At 39.5% G+C, this 19,062-nt stretch overlaps 2 protein-coding genes across 2 annotated transcripts in view; one reads left to right on the top strand and one right to left on the bottom strand.

Annotated features, from left to right (window-relative positions):
* Nucleotides 1-19,062, top strand: part of znf593 (zinc finger protein 593) — a 70,455-nt gene that overhangs the window by 43,793 nt on the left and 7,600 nt on the right. The window lies entirely within an intron of this gene.
* On the bottom strand, nt 1,888-18,492 carry rlf (RLF zinc finger). The gene is made up of 8 exons (XM_074661763.1): nt 18,205-18,492; nt 15,011-15,165; nt 13,756-13,837; nt 12,583-12,718; nt 12,249-12,451; nt 8,688-8,824; nt 8,423-8,564; nt 1,888-7,028 (listed from the first exon to the last, which is right to left on the bottom strand). The coding sequence occupies exons 1-8, from the start codon at nt 18,409-18,411 to the stop codon at nt 2,421-2,423; spliced, it is 5,670 nt and encodes a 1,889-aa protein (XP_074517864.1). The 5' UTR covers nt 18,412-18,492; the 3' UTR covers nt 1,888-2,420.

Here is a 19,062-nt window from a genome sequence, read left to right as displayed (position 1 = left end):
AGAATTAAATAAGAGTCTGGTCGCAGAAGTAGAGCAAAGTATGGGAGAAGTAATGGGTAACACTTTATAATAATGTTAACTAATTATTAGTAATGCCATAATTCATTTTATCTTTAGTTTGTGTAATATGAAATAATGTATTATATATTGTATCATAGCTGACATTACATTCTGATTAGTAAACCATTAACAGTTTATTGTTGCACACATAACTTTTGATATACTATATTAAGTATTTGATATTACCAAATGATTTCTAAATCGTTTGTAAATCAATAAACATTATATAGATAGATCGACCAGTAACTGATTATTAACAATTGACAAAGTATTAACTATCTATCTAAAGAATGTTTCTAGATGCTTTACAAAGTATTTAACCATTTAACAAGGTATTATAATCATTACTGGCATCTTTATAATAGCCATCCAAATGTTTATAGGTTTACAAACTTTAACTAACCATTAAAGTGTTACAAATATCTTTTATTTCATGTTTATAGATGTTTCACAAATTATTTCTCAAAGGTTAACAAATCATTTGGTAATTAATAAATACTTAATGTAGTATATAAAATGTGTGCAAAAAGAAACTGTTAAAATAACACAATTACTAATAATTTGTACACATTATGATGTCATTGTTTGTACAGTAACATTTATATTAACGTTTAATTAGCTATCAATTTACCATTTATTAATGATGGTTATTATAAAGTGTTACCACCACCACTCCTAGAAAACAATCATTGCAAAAGACAGAAGCTTTTGTTCAAACAGACAAAAAAACTCCCTGTAAGGGGCGCTAGGGTCCTCACACCTCTGGAGAAAATGTGCCACACCCAATTTATGCTGAACACCTTTTCAAACATGTACACAGTGACTTTATGTGCAAAAGGTTATCCAGTGTATTGTATAAATGGAAAGCATTCTAAGATATATATATATATATATATACAAATATATATACATATAATATATATACATATAATATAATATATATATATAATGTATATACATATAATATATATTATATATTATATACATATATATGTATATAATATATATATATATTATATACATATATTATATACATATATATATTATATACAATATACATATATATATATTATATTATATACAATATACATATATATATTATATTATATATATATGTATATTATATACATATATATTATATATATATATGTATATTATATACATATATATATATACATACATATATATATATATATAAACATTATATACATAATATATATATACATATATGTGATCTCTGTGTTTATTAATTTGTATTTTATCAGGAGAAACAGTCACAGTCATGATCAGATTAAGATGTTTTGGGGCACTCAGGACAAAAAAATGAGCTGCTGGTTCTTCCCATCCTCTGTGCAGCACTAACAGTATTCCTATGCTGCAATATTGCCCAAGGTTTTATGTGTAATAACTTAATTCAACACATTTGTTAAAGAATGTGCACCACGTAGTCATATCAGATGAAATAATAATGATGGTATTAAAACCTAGATTTTCAAACAGCTACCATGTCAGTGGATGTTCTTTTAGTTGTACATATTCCCAAACAAAATTAATCAAATTTGCAAAAACAAATGTCCCGATCCTCTCTTGAATGTTTGTTTGTTATGTAGTCATAAAGAAACTAACTTTTGATACACAATTTCTTTGATAATAGTACCTCATTGTGTACTATTTATCTTAAATACTATATTTCAGGCAGTGGAATTACATAGACACACACAACACATTTTAAATGAATTAGTTGGGTGTATTTTCAATTTAGCAAACAGCTCCCAAGATTTCACTGTGACTTTGTATTAAAAATAAAATAAGTCACTTACACAATTCAGAAAGTAAAGCGCTTTATATTGGTTTCCACATTTATTTCTTTAGAAAGTGTTACATACATGTCTGCCAACATCTGTCCACTGCATCCCAACACTGCTTTAATATAAACTGAGGTGAAAAATAACCAAACATGTTCCTCGAGTATGTTTTTAGTAAGGACATGTTTTTTTTCAGTCACATTTTCACACAACTGAGAAGGCCTTGCAATACGCTACTGACCATTTCTAACAATCTGAAAATCTGTACATTGTCTTGGAGTACTACAGTATATACACTGGTGGTGATGAAGATGAGTTAACATGTTAACTGAATGCTTTCATAACAGATGTCTAAAAAAACAATCCACTTGGATCTGATGTGCACTGTTTAAGCTTGTTTTTAATCTTAATGCTAATTTCATTTCTATAATTCTTCAGTTTGGCAACTTAAAAAACACATAATACTATAATTTTGGGATAAAGAAAAATACTGGTACAGCGTGTGAAAATACAAAGTAATTTGCCATAGCTATATTAAAAAGGTGCTCAGTTAAACTAACTTCCAAGAAGCAGTTTGCTGCTGTTGGTGTCTGATGGGAAGAGGTCAGGCAGGCTGGTGGTGCACACTGGTCTCCCCAGGACCACCACCGGTCTGAGGTACTGAAGCTGCTTAATAGCCAGGTCCCCACACCCGGCCAGGGCTTTGTCCAAGATGGACTTCAAGTTTTGGACTGATGTGAAGTCTCCAGTCACAGCATAGGGCTTCAGCAGTGGGGAACGAGTGCGCCTGCTGCGGGTGTGAGAGATTCCCAGCTGGTTGTTCTCCTTAACCGAACAACTGCGTCTGAAAGAGTCTCGCCGTTTCGCCGCTCCCTCACTTTTGTCTTTCGACGACGTCTCTTGGATGAACCTCAGGAATGAGGACTCAAAGCCCATAGGCTTGTAGGCGGCGATGTCGAAAGGGCGTGGAGAAGGGGTACGAGTCTGAGCGTCTTTCAAGTTTGAAGGCGGTTCAGACAATTCGTTTTTCCGTTTTAGTGGCTGGCGAACAGGAAGAGCGGGCATAAGAGCTAACATTCTACCACAATCCTTGATGCCTGACACGCTTTGGAAACCCTCCTCGGCAGTAAAGCGCAGTGAGCACGGTGGCGAGAGGTCAACAGTGAGGGGACGAAGAAGAGGTCTGATTTGATCCAAAGTTAATCTCTCCTCCTGTTTTGGAGTGTTCTGCGTTGGTGCAGGCTTGTCTTCAGTGTGCCCGCCGGTGCTCGGCTCACCGTAAAGCACCTCATCTGCACCAACAAGGACGCCATTTCTCTCAACAGGTGGAGGTGGTGGCTCCTCCTCTTCCTCCTCTGGGAATCCCAGTTGATCATGATTATCCTCCTCCTGTGATTCGGCCTTGATGGGGTGTAAGCTCATGGGTGCCCCCTCTGTGTTTTCTGGCTCTGCCTGATACTCCATTTTGCGAACTCCGTTAGGGGAAGACGCTCCTGTGACTGTTGGCCTGGCCGACTTCCTCTGAATCAACTCCTCCAGCTGCTCAGCGGTAAACATTAGCTTATCTTCATTCTTAGAAAGATCATCTCGACGCATGCGGTGAACCCTCATGTAGTGGCGGTGCAAGCTCTTCAGGTATGTGACGACAGAGTCACAGTCCTGAACCATGCATGGGTAGGCCGTGGGCATACAGCGGTCTTGGCACATCTGTAGTGCTTCTTCATGAGATCTGAAGACGTAACGGCTGAAAGAATATCTTTTCTCTCTCTTTCTTTCTCCCGTCACTTTCTTCTCCACGGCAGCCTCCTCCTCAACCTTTTCCTCTGACTCGGCGGTCGCTTCAGGTTTGGGACTCGACCCCTCAGCCTGTGTGGTGGTGGCTGAACCAGGTTCTTCTTTCTGAGGATTCTGTGGTGCGACGATTAGCTTCTTTTGGCATCCAGTAATCGACTTTTTGTGAGTGCTCTGCAGACGCACCACCAGTGAATCGTAGTACTCACAGTGACTGTAAAGCGTATGTTTTTTAAGTGCATCATTGTGGCTGAACACTCTTGTACAGCCTTCAAACTTGCACCGTATCAGCTCTGGTGGTTGCGAGTGGCTATCCCGAGTGTGACGCACCAGGCTGCTTTTCAGGTGGTAGGAAGCGCTACAGTTGGCAAAGTGACACTCGTATTGGGGTGTAGGCTCATCGGAGGAGAGAGGCCTTTTCTTGGAAGGCTCTTTTCGGACCTCTGGAGTGTGCTGCTCATCGCAATCTTTTTCCAACAAGAGCTGAGAGCGATTGTAATGATGTATCAACTGTAGGTGGCGCACGAGGCCTCCCTGGGTGGAAAAAGCGGCATCACAATTTTTTGCTACACAATGAAAAGGTTTACTGAATTTATCCAATATATAGCAGAGATTACCTTTGGCTACCAAACGTCTTGTAGTTCTGACCTGTTGTGTGGTCCTATCCTCACCTTCTCCCTTCTGCTCGTTGTCTTCCTCTTTAACCTCTGCTTCATCCTCTCCTTCCTCTTCAGATGGAGAATGATTGTCTAACTTTTGTCCATTTTCTTTCACCACGGTTGACGGTTTTTCCTCCTGTTGGCGTTGCAACTTGGGGATCTCTTTCTTCCATACTTGTAGGCCGTGCTGAGGTTTATGCTTTGAAGGGTCTTTGTTCCCCTCGTTCCGTGTAGATGCACAGCCTATTTTGTCCACCAAATTCCCACTCAGGTTATGAACTTGAATATAGTGGGCCTTCAACACATGCTTTTCTCTGTGACTCTTGGAACAAAGCTGGCACACGTAAGGCTTAAAAGATGTCGTTTTCAGAGAAGTCAACCTTTTGGCTTGTTCAACACTGCGGCCATGTAGGTTGTTATAGTGTCGCAGCAAGCTGTAGCTCTGAGCAGTCCTAAAGCCGCAACCCTTCATCTCACAGATATATGGCTTAGCAGTTGCTAATAATTCAACACCGTCTTCTTCATCAGCTGCTTGTTCAGTTTTGACTTTTACCTCAGGAGGGGGTTTCTTCTGAAGCAACACAACGGGAGGCTTCGCCATGATTGCCTGATGGAGAGATATTTGTGATGCATTCGACTCTGGTTTAGACTGAGAGGGCTCACTTGACACGCTGTGAGGTGATGAAGAATTCAGGTCCAGTTTACTCAGCCCAATGAGAATTTCACTCAGAGCATCATTTTTTGTTTCAAGGCTTGAAGAGTTTGTTTCATTTTTGGGATGAGTGGCTTCCTTTCTTTCTTTGCCAGCCTCCACAAGTTGAAAGGGAGTTGAGAGCTCCTCTTTTCCCTTTTCCTTACCGTCTGGCTCAGTTTCAGTTTTTATCCCTTTGGATTTTGAGCCCCGCTCTTTGTCATGTTTGTGTTCTTTGTTCTCCAGTTTAAGGTGCTCTGGGTGGGCACATTTAAGATGCCTCTGGACATCTCTGGCTCTGGAGAAAGTCATGCCACACTTCTCGAAACCACAGGTGAACTTACTCCCATCAAAACACACAGCCACCAAGGTCATTGTTGCTTTGGGCTCCTTGCTGTCAGATGCTTGCAAAGGAGAGGCACAACTTACTGAGGAAGAGCTTAGGACGTCTCCATTTACTGTCTCTTCTGCATCACCTGACTTATTAAGGCGGGGTGTCGCTTCAGTGACCACCTTAAGAAGTTTCCGCTTTGCCTTCCTCTGAGCCTCAAAGTCTTCTTCAGAGAAGGTGATGTTGTGAGTGGATAAATGCTTTATGAATTCTTTTTTGGATAAATAGTATTTACTACATTCAGCGCTGGAGCAGGTGAATGCTGCGTCTCTGAAATGCTGTGCTTCATGGTGATAGATTTGTGCCAAGTCGGAGTAAGTGACGTAACAGCCTTTGAGCTCACACTGGTAGCTCAGGTGATAGCCATGGGTCTGTTTGTGCATGACAAGTTCATTGGAAGTCCTAAACTGAGCGCCACAGCCCATGACCACACAGGCGTAAGGCCGATCACCATAGTGGACCCTTCGGTGTTTGCGGTGATGGTATGCGGAGACAAAATGGCGTCTACAAAAAACACACTTCTCCCGCGTGTCTCTCAAGTGGTGAAAGTGTTTCACGTTGTCATCGCCTTTGTGCTCCGACTTTAAATGTACATACAAGTACTTGGAATGTTTAAAACTCCGAGTGCAATCGGTTCCTGGACACGGATACTCGTCCCGGTTCTGCACGCTGAAGTGCTGGTCAATGTATTCGAATGTTACGTGCTCGTCATCGTCGACATTCTTCTCCTTCACCGTTTTGGCTTGTTGCACGATGTGATGCAGCACGTCTGGATCATGTGTGGATTTGTAATACTGCATTAAGGAAGGGTCGATGGTGATCTCGCCTGGTTCAATATCATCATCCTCGTCCGGCCGCTTCTCTCCGTCTTCTTTCTTTACGTTGTTTTTGTTGAGATGTGCTTCACTTACGTGTTCTTTCAGGTGAGGAACAAGTTCCTTTCTGCTCTTAAACTTTCCCAGGCACACAGGACAGGGGTGGCTGTGGTCATCTCCGTGTCTTTTGGAATGGTGAATGATTTGGGAGTCCGTAACTGACCTCTTACAAATCTGACAGCAGAACCTGTGTTTCTTTGTCTCTGATTCTCCTGGGACTTCTGATAAGGTAGAAGACTGCTTTTTATCCTGCTGCTCATGACCATCAACACCATTTATCCTCTTTTGGTGCTCAGGTTCTACTTTCACTGTTATCCCCTGTGGCTCATGTTGTTTACCCTTCTCTTGTTTGTCCACCGCCTCCTCCTCTTCCCCATCTGACTCCGGCATCAACCCCAGAAGGGAGCCACAGTGATACTTGAGAGTTTTCCAGTCCCAAAATTCGGGGTCAAAAGGCCAGTATGATTTCAGAGCAAGTAGCAACTCGCAGCGGAGCGAGTTGGGAATGACCTCGCTTTCCTGGTCATACTTTTGGTCTGGGCGTAAGTAAAGCTCCTCAAGGGACCCATAGACTTCCTGGCTGGGGCCGAGCAGGAACTCTGTGAGTAGGCAGGCACGCAACACTTCAAGGTCCCCTGGAAGAAGGCAGGACATGGTCTTACAGACAGAGATCCTCGTTTCTGAGTCATCCTGCTTCGGAAGTTGAAGGGCTTTGACACAAAGTTCCACTGAGGCAGGTACTCCCATCGCCTCCGTCTGAAAATAGAGTGATATATTATTAGCATTAGCATATATTACTCTATTTCAAAAAATCAAACTGTCATTTTTTTTTTTTTACATCAAACACTGTTTCATCACATTCTGAAACTCTGTAGGTAAAATGTCATTGCAATTCACTTGATTTTGGGAGGATAAAAAGTAGCTGTACTGTAGCCCTTTATGGGCTGAAAGGTACAGTATGTCTCTTGAACCTCTGAGCCCCAGGCCACACTGGATGCATGAGCAGCGCGTGACGGCTACCTCGCTGAACGGCTGCGTCTCTCACGCGTGTGGCGTCCACACCGACAGCATTGCTGCTGCCAGTCGTTTCTTTCTACATAGAGTTTGCCTTTTATAATGGCCATTTCACTTCATTATAAAAGTCAATTATATTTATTTTAGACAGAAAAAGGTTCAGAAGCGTGTGGTCATTTGTAAATAATAGTAACAATCCACAATTAAAAAAACACTAGAAGGCTTTTATTTTGAAACGGAAACAGGAAGTGTTGAAAGTGTGTTAAAAATTGTATTTGATTTGTTTTCATGTCTGTGACATATTCCACAGATAGACCTTGAAACTGTAGTAATGTTGCTGGTATGATGTCCATTTAGTGTCAAAAGATAATTTTCGCAGTCTATCTTTGCTGTGAACCGCACGCAGCACGTGGAAAAAATAGGCGCTGCTCATGCGGGCTGTGTCGCTGCTCTAACCTGTTAACATGGACTCCAAAATAGAAAAGCAAAACGTTCCGCGCTGCTCACGCATCCTGGCATCACACACCACCGCAAGAAAAGAACTCAAGAACCCTACGTTTTTACAAGAGGAACCAGGGTCTAAATTTAGCTCCTCTGTCATAGTTCCTGTCCCCCCCAAAGTCCCTGCTTTGGGGGCGGTACTTTCTGATGGCCCAGGAACTATCGAGGCAGAGTTTGCCGTGCTGAACGATGCTCACTGTCAAATTCAAACCTCAGGATGCCATAACTTGTGTAAATCTTTATTCACAAGCATTAGGACAACTTATATGCAGTTTCACACCTTCTGACTAGTCTAAAAAGCAGATTATCTATTTTGAAGAAAGGCAGTATTCAGTCTCTCTGTCCACCTTGTTATGTCTCCATTATCATTATCCCCAAATAAAGAGACTCTGTTATTGCTTCCTCGTGTGTGGAAATGTCATAGAATGGCGTCCTTATTTAATCTGTTACCAGACTAATTTGCCTATTTTTTCTGGTTCTTCAGATGTGGTGGAAACACAAACAGAAAACACTTGCTAAGAAAGTGTTTAATTCCTCAGTTTAGTTCCTGTAACTGTGTGAAAAGGAGCTTTATATAACCAATGCACCAACTCAAATCCAGCATAAAAAATGGACAGCATGGCTGTTGGGCTCACCTCTGTCTGAATGACACGGACCAGGCAAAGCAAATGGTGGACCGTTTTGGCAATGGCACCTAGCTGAAGGCATCGTTCCAGAAGAGACATCAACGAGGGGTCGATTCTCCTCTGAAGCTTACTCCACAACAGAGTCAACTCCCTTTGGATACAAAAAAAAGACAAGAAAATTGACTTTTTTATTTAGAGATCTTCCGTTTGACTGTAGTGCGAAATACATAATGTTCAATACATGCAGTCTTGGCTCCAAACAGGCACGACTCACCAGGAGCAGTAAAGGCTCTGCTGCTGAAGCTGCTGTGTCAGGAAAGTTGTGCACAAGATGAAGGCGGTGTTCTCCTCTCCCTCGGTCTCTAAATTACAGGTGATCTCCAGAACATCCTTACAGTCAAGTCTGGATATCTGTTCAGGGAGTAAACACAATGTTGACTGCTTAGAAAACAACATGGCAGACAGCACACCCTCCAGGGAAATCAAATGTATAATATTCACTCCTCTATACCCAGTGAGCAACTATGCCAACGTTAACATGTCAATTAGGGATGCACCAATATGATATGCTGGATCGGTACCGCAGGGCTCAACAAGGATTGCCTGCTTGCCCGGGGGAAGTAAAATGCTACTTTGGGCTAGTAAATCTAGCCTCCAGGTTAATTTACTTAAAGATTAAACATGACAATTAACTTAAGTCTCTGTTGTTATTTGATAACCTATTAAATAAAACAATTTCTATTGGGGCAAATAAAAAATTTACTTCGGGCAAGTGCGTCAGAAATCTAGTTGTCCGAAGTCAAACACCAGGCAAGTGGAAAAAAAAACCATTAACATTGAACCCTGTATCGGTGCCGATACTGACCTTATTAAGTGGATCGGGTATAGATCATGATGTGATGCAGTTACAAAATTCAGTGTTTTCGCTATCAGTTACATTCATTTAGGCACAGTTATTAGTGCCACAGCAATCCCTGGCCTCATCAAACTTTACATTGATTGATTGATTTACATGATTTAAATTAGTTACACACACAGTAAGGTATAGAGACTTTAAATTTGTGAAAAAGAGAGAACTGGTATCTGATTGGTATTGGCAGAGAGAACGTTGGATCGGTGCATCCCTGAATGTACTGCATGACAGGAGTCTCATGTCACTTTCTTTAAATGAAAATGAAATGTAACACTAGGTCAAGTGGAACAAGACAATAATTCAACAACTGTGATGATGGTCGAGAACTCGGCCGCAGAGAGAGTGACACTGTGTCCTAACAGCAAGCGTTACATTGCGTCATGTAAACAAAACCTCATCAGCTGTGCACTCCAGATCAGACTGGAGACGTAACCACTTAAAAGATGGGTGAGTAGAAATTGCTATCTTCCGTCGTTTGTACTTTTTAAACAGAAAATGCACGTTTTACAGTATATTGTGATATTTACTGGAAATGACATATAATATAGCCAACAGAAAAGTGGGGAAACTAATGCAGTGCTAGATATTTGAACATGTTTGAACCTATGCGTTTTTTTAGTACAAATATTCAAACGTCATTTGTGGCCAATTTTGACAGCCCTAATCCCTACAGTCAGTCCATCCAGTTTCAAGTTGCTCCATGAGACAATTAGGGGTTAAAAAATATCCTCATCATACACCCATGACACACCAGAGACCCAGCATTTTCCGACACATATCATGTAACTGTGATGTCCCCAGTTTGATAACAGCAAAAAAAAACTTCATCACATGTCACACTCTATGGCTAAGTCTCTCATGAGCGCAAAATTGCCAGAAAAAGGATCTTAAAAACCAACGACCCAAGGACCTCTTCATATAATTTGTGTGAATATATAAAATGCAAAACAAAAGCACATTTTGCATATCTAGAAATTTTGATTAGTCATACACCATTATCAGGGTGATGTGGCAAAATACAGTACAGATGACAACAGCCCAATTATTGTCCAACATTATTCAGGATTCTTTATAATGTTTAGAAGAAAGGAAGAATCAAGGTAGGGCTGCACCATTTTGAAAAAATATCTAATTGTGATTATATTGACTGATATTGCGATTGTGAAATGATTTGCGATATTAGAGGCAACGAACATTTTAAATCATCTAATTTTCATTGAAAAAAATATCAAAATGATTATTGTGTAATTTCGAGGTGATCTGTATCAAACAAAGATGTTTTCTTAAGTCTGTAGAATATGATGTGTAGGCCAGGACATCTCTGCAGCTCCACAATATTTAATTTAAAATGGTATTTTGACATACATTTCACTTTTAACAAATATTGCACCATAGGCAGGCCATATTGCAATTTTGATTAGAAATCTCAGCCCTAAATCAAGGTCCTATATTTTGTGCATGCTAATGATGAATTTTGATCCCAAAATGATAAATAACACTACACTAGTGCTCCAGATCATTTGGGATTTGTGGGTTCTACTAGCTGCCAAGTTCAGCAACACAAAAAACCAATGTAGTGAAGTATTAAGATCAATACGCAGACATAATTCAAATTAAATATTTGATAGAATATTTAACTTTGTATAATTCAATATATTGGTCCATTATATGCATCACAAGTAAGGCAAAGGTTAGACTATGATGTTGACTTACAGGGGGAGGATGTGATCCTTCAACAGCCCTGTAAGTATGATAATGTAAACTGGATCTACAAGGTTTTCAACTGACAACACAGCATACCAAGAAGAGGTGGGGGAGACAGTCGACACTACAGAGGGAGGACCAAACAATGAGGAAACATGTCAGTGAGTATAAGGACTCCTGCTACTCAAGTATCTACGGGTTAAAATAAATAAAATAAATGCACACATCATTGTCCTTATGATCAAAACAGTAGCGGTGGAAAGACATAACAAACACCACAACTATTCTGTGCCTCAATCTAAAGACATCTAAAGCATCTAAAGCCTTTTCAAACTTTAGAGGGTTTTCTGAGTCTTCAAACTGAACGCCAGAAAGCTCCATTTGAATGTGAATTCGGGGCTCTATTTTTGGAGACAGTGCACTTTATAAATAGACACCTTTTCATATTTATAATAAAAAGGGTTTGACTTGCAAATTTGTCCACAGTTTTATTCATGATTTTAATAATATCCATTTTATATTAGCAGGAGGGAGAGAATTGCCGACCTCAGCCTGCTGTGACCCCTCAACACATCCTGCCAAAACCACATGTCTCTTCATATAGCAACAGCATGTTGAGCAGAAGCTGGATATTTCAACCATTTAGCCATTACTTTTAACTAACTATTTAGACCTCTCGTGCACTGATCGCAACAAGTAGTAAGTTTTACAGCTAACTCCTTATGCGGATATATTGTTTTTATGAAATAGTAATTTATTTATTTTTCAAATCAGTTGAACTTCTCTACAATCAGCTACCCTCTGGTTGGAAACCACTGTTTTAAAGTGTGTTTATAATCACTCGTTCCTAGATACACTGAATTTAGCGCTTTGTGTTTTACTTTTAGAAAATCCTACTGGTTGGTTTGTCAACTTGTGACTTATATACTTTGTCACATTGTTGTTGATGCTAAAACAGTACCAACATAAGTACCTGTGAGAACCATCACTATTATGTAACATTTCATTAGTGGTGCAACGGTTCAACAAGCCCACGGTCCGGTTTGTACAGTCATTGAAAGGTTTCGTCTTTCATCCCTACATTTCATCATCACAGTTGTCAAAATTAACAAAAGGAGGCATAAATATATGACCGTACTGAAAGAGCATCATGCCAACAACTGAAACTCTAGTGCAAGTATTCCTCTCCCTGTTAACAAACACAAAGTGTCGTAATACCTCCATGATGGCCTCCTCATTGGGCAGCAGGTGACAAAGCAGGGCGACATAAGTATGACGAAAGGTAGCTTGGTTGGAGATGACGCTGCATTCAGTGCAAGCTTTGGCAAGCACCACTGCCTTCGCCGCTTCGCCCATCTTCTCCAGGTGCTTCACCCGCATCTCCATGAAGCCCTCGCCTTCCAAGCTGATGTATGCATCAACTGGCGACAGAATGCAGAGAAAATCTGATTAGCAAACTACCACGACACGGCCAACGTGACAATAAGTGCTAAAGCTGTGCTGTCATGTCCAAATGAAATAACCTAGACAAATTAGTTAACTAGATTCCAACCTTCTTCTGAGTTGGTGGGCTGGCCGGTGAGGAGAGACGTAAGGACAGGGTTGCTCCACGCTCCTCCCTCTCCTGTGATCTGGAGTAAAGCTTGGAGGTCTGTGCTTCCAAACTGTATCAAGTTATCATGGGCAAGCTGCAATAGACACACAACAAAATGTTAAAATAACTACTTGTCCAGGTCCTTCTTGAAAATTAGACCAATAGCCCTGTTAATCCTGTGCTCTTCCACTATTGTCATGTGATAACGTATTAATAATACTTCATCTCTGCGAGTACGATCGTTCGGTTCAGAGAATCTACAGATTCAGATCAACTTTATTATCCCACACAGTGAAATTTGTTTGGTCCAGTGCTCCAGACATTAGGACAACATAAAGTCCACAGTAAAAACAATAGCATAACATACACAATGAGACCCCACATACTAGGCTGGGTGAATAGTGACGAGCGTAGCGTTTTGCCCAAAGTTGAACATTAAAAAAAAAAAAAGCGCCTTATCACGCAGCTGGTGTTTGTAGCATAGCGTAAATATGCGGCGCACCCATTGCAAAGCATTGAAAAAATACGCTGGCCTCAGGAAAAAACGCTTTGGTGGACATGGCCCCTTAGTTGACAATATTATAATATGAAAAGTATTAAAAGTATTTTGAACACCACTGTTCAGCTCTGGAAATTAAACTTGATCACAACTAAAGCTGCCCAGTTTTTACTTTTCCTTTGTTGTCAACTCGGCTGACAAAAATGTAACATTTTCTTATTTGAAATGACATCAAACAACGTAATTCTTGTGATTAACCCAGGCAAATGTTACGCACTGTGCTTTATTTGTTACAGCGACTTAGCTGGGCACAATCTAACAGTGTATGTCAGTGTGGTAATGAGTTCACATGACTCTTGATAGTATATCAGTTTTGTTCAGCACGCATTTATTCATATAACTGTCTACCAATGATGAGTTAGAGGTTATAAACACTGGGTGGTTTAGACTCAACAAGGGGCGAACATGTCTGGGACATTTTTTCTCAGGCATCACTCGCCTCCTATCAGAAGGCTTTTTGATAACACCTGCTGAGGCAAGGACAAACAGATTTCTTTTCACCACTTTATTTTCCTACAGGATTTAAGTCTGCACCCCATCAGCAAACAATGTTTTGAAATGAGGTCCTCTACCTGAACAGAGTGGTGGAATTGAACCCAGGCTTCATACGGGATTTCATTCTCAGGCACTGACAGCAACAGTTCAAAACAGCTCCTGCAAGAAATAAAAACAAGATTACAATGATTTCTGTTAATTATGAATTCTGGACAGATCTATTCTTAACCCAAATAAGAGAAACTGCAAATATAAAGTCTGGACATCTCAACTACAGACTGTGATACTACCTAAATTTGGTACAAGAAAGTATTCTCTAGCTTTTAGAAGAGTCAGCTTTACATATTCAAGAAAATGGACTGAACAGTGGCGACATGCGTTTGAGGTTGTATCACATACACATTTCACATCTGCACCACAAGTAGTTAAATTGAACTATTACAAGGTCATTATTAAAAGATCCTTCGTGTAAGACTTTGTATTCAGCTAAAAACACTGAAACGTTCAGTTTTGCAGCATGAACCCTTTAATGCATCTTTAAGCACAACAAGAATCACATCTAATCCAAAGTAACAACTCATGCAAGCTTGTGTCCTTTCTGTGGGTTAATTCATTCAGAGCCAAGTTGGAATTATTACTGTTGATTAAAACATTACAGCTCTGAGAGGAAACACAAGAAAGTTGTTCCATGACCTGTAACACATCCATGTCATATATGGCGAGTATTTGAAAAATCACACACTTGACTTTATTATTTATTCAGAAACTTGATTTGATGGATAGTTTGGGAGAAGCCTGACATCTGCAGAACAGTCGCCCTGTTAACGTTAACTAGCTCTCCTCCTGCCGATTTCAACACAGATTTGTTATTCATAATGTTGCATCAGGGAAAAAATAGGGTGCGTCCCCTGGACGTGTCGAAGGTGAGTTTACTGCTTCCTTTCGGATTTTAGACGCCGTTAGTCTCGAGCCCTGACAGTAAACAAGTACCGTCACATTTTCGACTTGGTACTGAAGTATCGGTTCTTGTGATTCCCAAATATGAAGGGTCACGGGTGTCTGTCAATCATCTACTTTACAGCCTACATGAAATGTTCAAAGCAAATGCATGAATTAAGACTAAACAGGGCACTAACTAATAATTGCAGGCTTGTGTTGCCAGGCTATTAAAGACTTAATAAATAATTGAAGAGGGAGAAGCTGACCCTTTCACTTTTGAACAATTAAAGTGCTCCAAAACACAAACTGCTAAGTGTGCACATAAGATATAAAGTACTCACTGTAAATTTTAATATATATTTTTTGTCATTGGATTTATTTTTTGGTACTCACAAAGCTAATCTCTTCAAAACAAGGGCCACTCTGTCGGACTCCGCAGTGAGGTGGGATCGGGCCGCAGCGAAACAGTTTATGGACAGACAGTAGACCTCCAGAAGAGGCAGACCATGCTCCATGGAGTTCCTGCTCCCAGCATAGTGCATCAGTGCCTATAAACACACACAAAAACATCACAAAATGTAAAAATGAAGGAAAACAGTTATGGGAAAAGTAAAACACTGATCAGATGAGAGAAACGTTTGTCTAGATAAATATGGGTTTTCCACCTGGGGGAGATCCCAGTCTGTACCTGATTGATCCCAGCTGACACTGTCAGGTGTGAGATGCTCCTGATTGGGCCTGAGGGGACTTGACTGTACAGCATATGCCAAACCTAAACCTTCAATAGTGAGCCAACATGCACTAAAAACAACCTGACTCAAGGAGGGACACGTACTTCTACATGTTTTCCCTTTTTCAGACTTTCACTTTAAATATTTTACAGCTTCCCGAATGTGTTTTTGTAATGAATGCAGGCTGAATTTCATGAATTAAAAAAAAAATGTTACAGATAAGAAATAACACAGTACAGTAAACGGTTCTACTCTCTTATTGACTCTTTACCTTAAACAGAGAGCACAATATTGTTTGAAGTAAACATTGTCTTAACTGTCAACTGTCCCCAGGCCCAGAGGAGTGAACATCTGTGTGTGTAAACCGGTGTGTCGCCTGTTTGTACCCTGCTGCTACACACATTAAATCATCATCACAATCAACATCCCAGGAGTCCCATTTGCCAGACAGCAGACCCCTTGCTGGTTGCTGCTGGTGTCTACAGAGACATTAAATTAATTCCCTTCAGTCTAAATATATGGTGCCCTCTCAAAGGGAGCCAAGAATAAGGTCACAACCCCGGAGACCCATATCAGTGTACTAATTACATCCACACTACTTCCGACTTCAATAGAAAATAAATACAACACAAACTTTTTGTTTAATATCAACCCCAAAAACAGTAAGTTATGTCCACTAAAAGATGTATTGCTGTAATCTTTCCTCCTCTCCATAATGGCTGTAAAGAGGTCCTTTTTCTAGCATGACTCCAAAGTAAAGAGACTGGGGACAAAATCCAGTTGTTGTGTTAATATTAGGGCTGTCTAAGTTAACGCGACAACACGTTAACGCAAATTTGTTTTAACGCCGCTAATTTCTTTAAAGCATTAACACAAACGATTTTTGCTATTATTTTAGCTTGTTTTTATTTTCTAATATTTAATGTTTTTATTACTGTTTTAATCAAGTCTTAATGTTTTTTTGCACTTTGTCGCAATGTTCTTTAATGTTTATGTAAAGCACTTTGAATTTCCCTGTTGCTGAAATGTGCTCTACAAATAAAGCTGCCTTTCCTTGCCTTGCCTAGGCAAACTTAAAAAAAAAAGAAAAGTGAATGTATCCTAACAGCAGCTACCATCCAAACACAGAACAAATATCAGAGTGAGTTGGCTAATGATATTATTATTATTATTATTATTATTCTCTGCTGTCAACTTTGGTTGGTAAGCAAGTTTTGTTGGAAGACATGTACATTGGGCTTGAGCAGTGAAAATGAAAGTGTTTTTTTCCCCCAATGTACTCCAGATGGGAAACCAAGGTGGTTTCCCTTTGTTTCCTCTAATATGAATACATTTGTTTTAAAACTGTACTCACATTTCTATGATATTGGGAATGAGTGTAATTCAAATAAGATAGATCGATAGATAGTAACTTTATTAATCCCGAGGGAAATTCAAGTTTCCAGCATCACAGTTCCATAGTGCAAAAACATGTTAGTAAAAAGGCAGTAAAAAAAGTTAGTAGTGCAAAGTACAAAGTACAAAAATATATACCAGATATAAAAATACAAGGAGATGAAGAAAAACTGTTAAAACTGAATATAGTGCAGGGTAACAGCTGTGATACAGGAGTATTAAAAATGTGAATATAGTGCAGAAGAGACTGTTAAAAATTAATATAGTGCAGGGTAACAACTGTGATACAGAACTATTAAAAAAAGTGAATATAGTGCAGAAGAGACTGTTAAAAATGAGTATAGTGCAATAAGGGTGCATCTCAATTGTTGATAAGAGAAAAATTACAACATGGAAGATACACAACTTCTTGAAAATGACCATTTGCTGTGATTTTTTTTTCTCCATGTACTCCAGATTGGAAACCAAGGTGGTTTCCCTTTGTTTCCTCTAATATAAATACCAGTAATAACATGTGTTTTAAAACTGTACTCACAGTCCTATGATAATGGGAATGAGTGTAAATAAAATAAGGATGCATCTCAATTGTTGATAAGAGAAAAATTACAACACAAATGCGCAGCAATATGACACAAAGCTAAAGAAAGCTTTTTGATTGGTACAACTTCTTGAAAATGACTATTTGCTCCCAGTTGCTATAATAATAATAATATTATTGCCGCATCTAGTAGAGTAAAATGTGGATAAACATCCCTCGATGCAGCCCCGCCCAGCACACACATGCAATCATGCCTGATGTGCAAAATTGTGTGCAATGTCATGTAAAATACAAACATCTTTCCTGTTCTTTACCTGTATGTTTTGTAATAAAACACCAAGCTAAAACGCCTTATACATCATTTAGCTTTAACTGTAACTTGAACCAGCAAAACAGGCAACATATAATCACTCATCTACCAATTGTATGTTCCTCATTAGCCCACATGCAATCGTGCACAATTGTGGCAATGCAATGTAAAATACAATCTTAGTTATCTTTACCTGTATGTTTTTTTAAATAAGACATATATCATTTAGCTTTAACTGTAACTTGAACCAGCAAAAACAGGCATCTCATATATGCTCTAATGTACGTTCATTATTAGCACAATTATATTAAAGTTATATTGTTTTAGCGTATAATTATATGCATATGAGGAATATGAATAAAAAGACACATTGTGCAATAGCTCCCTGGTTTATAGACCTGGTTTATAAACCCTAAAGTTGAGCAGGTAAAATGAGCTAGCAGGCCAGCAGCAGATAAGCTTGCAGGCTGCGAGAAAAACAACCGTTGGGTGAGCTAACGTTATGCTAACGTTGAGCTAACGTGATGCTAACAGGAGCTAACGTTGAGCTAACGGGTAGCTAACGGGAAGCTAACGTGAAGCTAACGATGCTAGCTCCGATGTTTTGCTTTACCTGACAGAAGTTGTCGCAGTACTCCGTGGAAGACGCGGTGGATATTTCTTGTTGCGTGAGGACGTCCTCGAAGGCTCTCAGTGTGGCCAGCAAGGTTTCCATCGCGACCAGAGTGTCCTCGGCGGTGTTGTCCAGGTCCAGGTCCGTGTCCAGGCCGCGGTCGCGGTCGCTGTATAGGTGCTCCGGCTCGACATTATTCTCCGCCATCTTCGCTCTCCGCCACGGCGCGTATGCAGTGTGCAGTCTGTGACGGGGCCGCCTTCACGGGCTGTCGGAAAATGTAAATGTGTCAGTGCATCTCTTCACCTGCATGACAAGGGAAACATACATGTGAAAGAGGGGGGGCTTGTAGAAACATGTTAAATATGTTATTATTATTTGGGGGGTTTTGTTATTTAGTAAACCTATTTTTATTTTTTATTTAATGCAAGAAAGTATATCTTGATCAAAAGATTGAGTACAAGTAGGCCTATAAGCCAAGTATACTTAGATTTTTCTGTATACTTGTCAGTATGAGCCAAGTATACTTAGATTTTATTATTTGTGGGTTGTTATTTAGTAAACCTATTTTTTATTTTTTATTTAATGCAAGTAAGTATATCTTGATCAAAAGATTAAGTACAAGTAGGCCTATAAACCAAGTATACTTAGATTTTTCTGTATACTTGTCAGTATGAGCCAAGTATACTTAGATTTTATTATTTTTGGCTTGTTATTTAGTAAACCTATTTTTTTTTATTTAATGCAATCCTTGCCCCGTAAATTAGTTTTAACATCAATTAAATTAGCTAGCATTCAGAATGTTAATGAATTATATAATTTTCTATTTTCTCCCTTCTTTCTATCAGTGCATCTCTT

The sequence above is a fragment of the Sebastes fasciatus genome, chromosome 15 (genome assembly GCF_043250625.1).
Source record: "Sebastes fasciatus isolate fSebFas1 chromosome 15, fSebFas1.pri, whole genome shotgun sequence".
In the NCBI taxonomy this organism is placed as follows: Eukaryota; Metazoa; Chordata; class Actinopteri; order Perciformes; family Sebastidae; genus Sebastes; species Sebastes fasciatus.
The sequence above is the reverse complement of the archived record's forward strand: the minus strand, read 5'-3'. Positions and strand labels throughout refer to the sequence as shown.

Coding starts and splice junctions, on each gene's coding strand:
- rlf (XM_074661763.1), bottom strand. CDS start 18,411: ATGGCGGAGAATAATGTCGAGCCGGAGCACCTATACAGCGACCGCGAC. Junction 12,719..13,755: donor AATTCCACCACTCTGTTCAG/GTAGAGGACCTC, acceptor TGTCTATTGCAG/CTTGCCCATGATAACTTGAT. Junction 8,825..12,248: donor ATGAGGAGGCCATCATGGAG/GTATTACGACAC, acceptor CTCCCTGAACAG/ATATCCAGACTTGACTGTAA.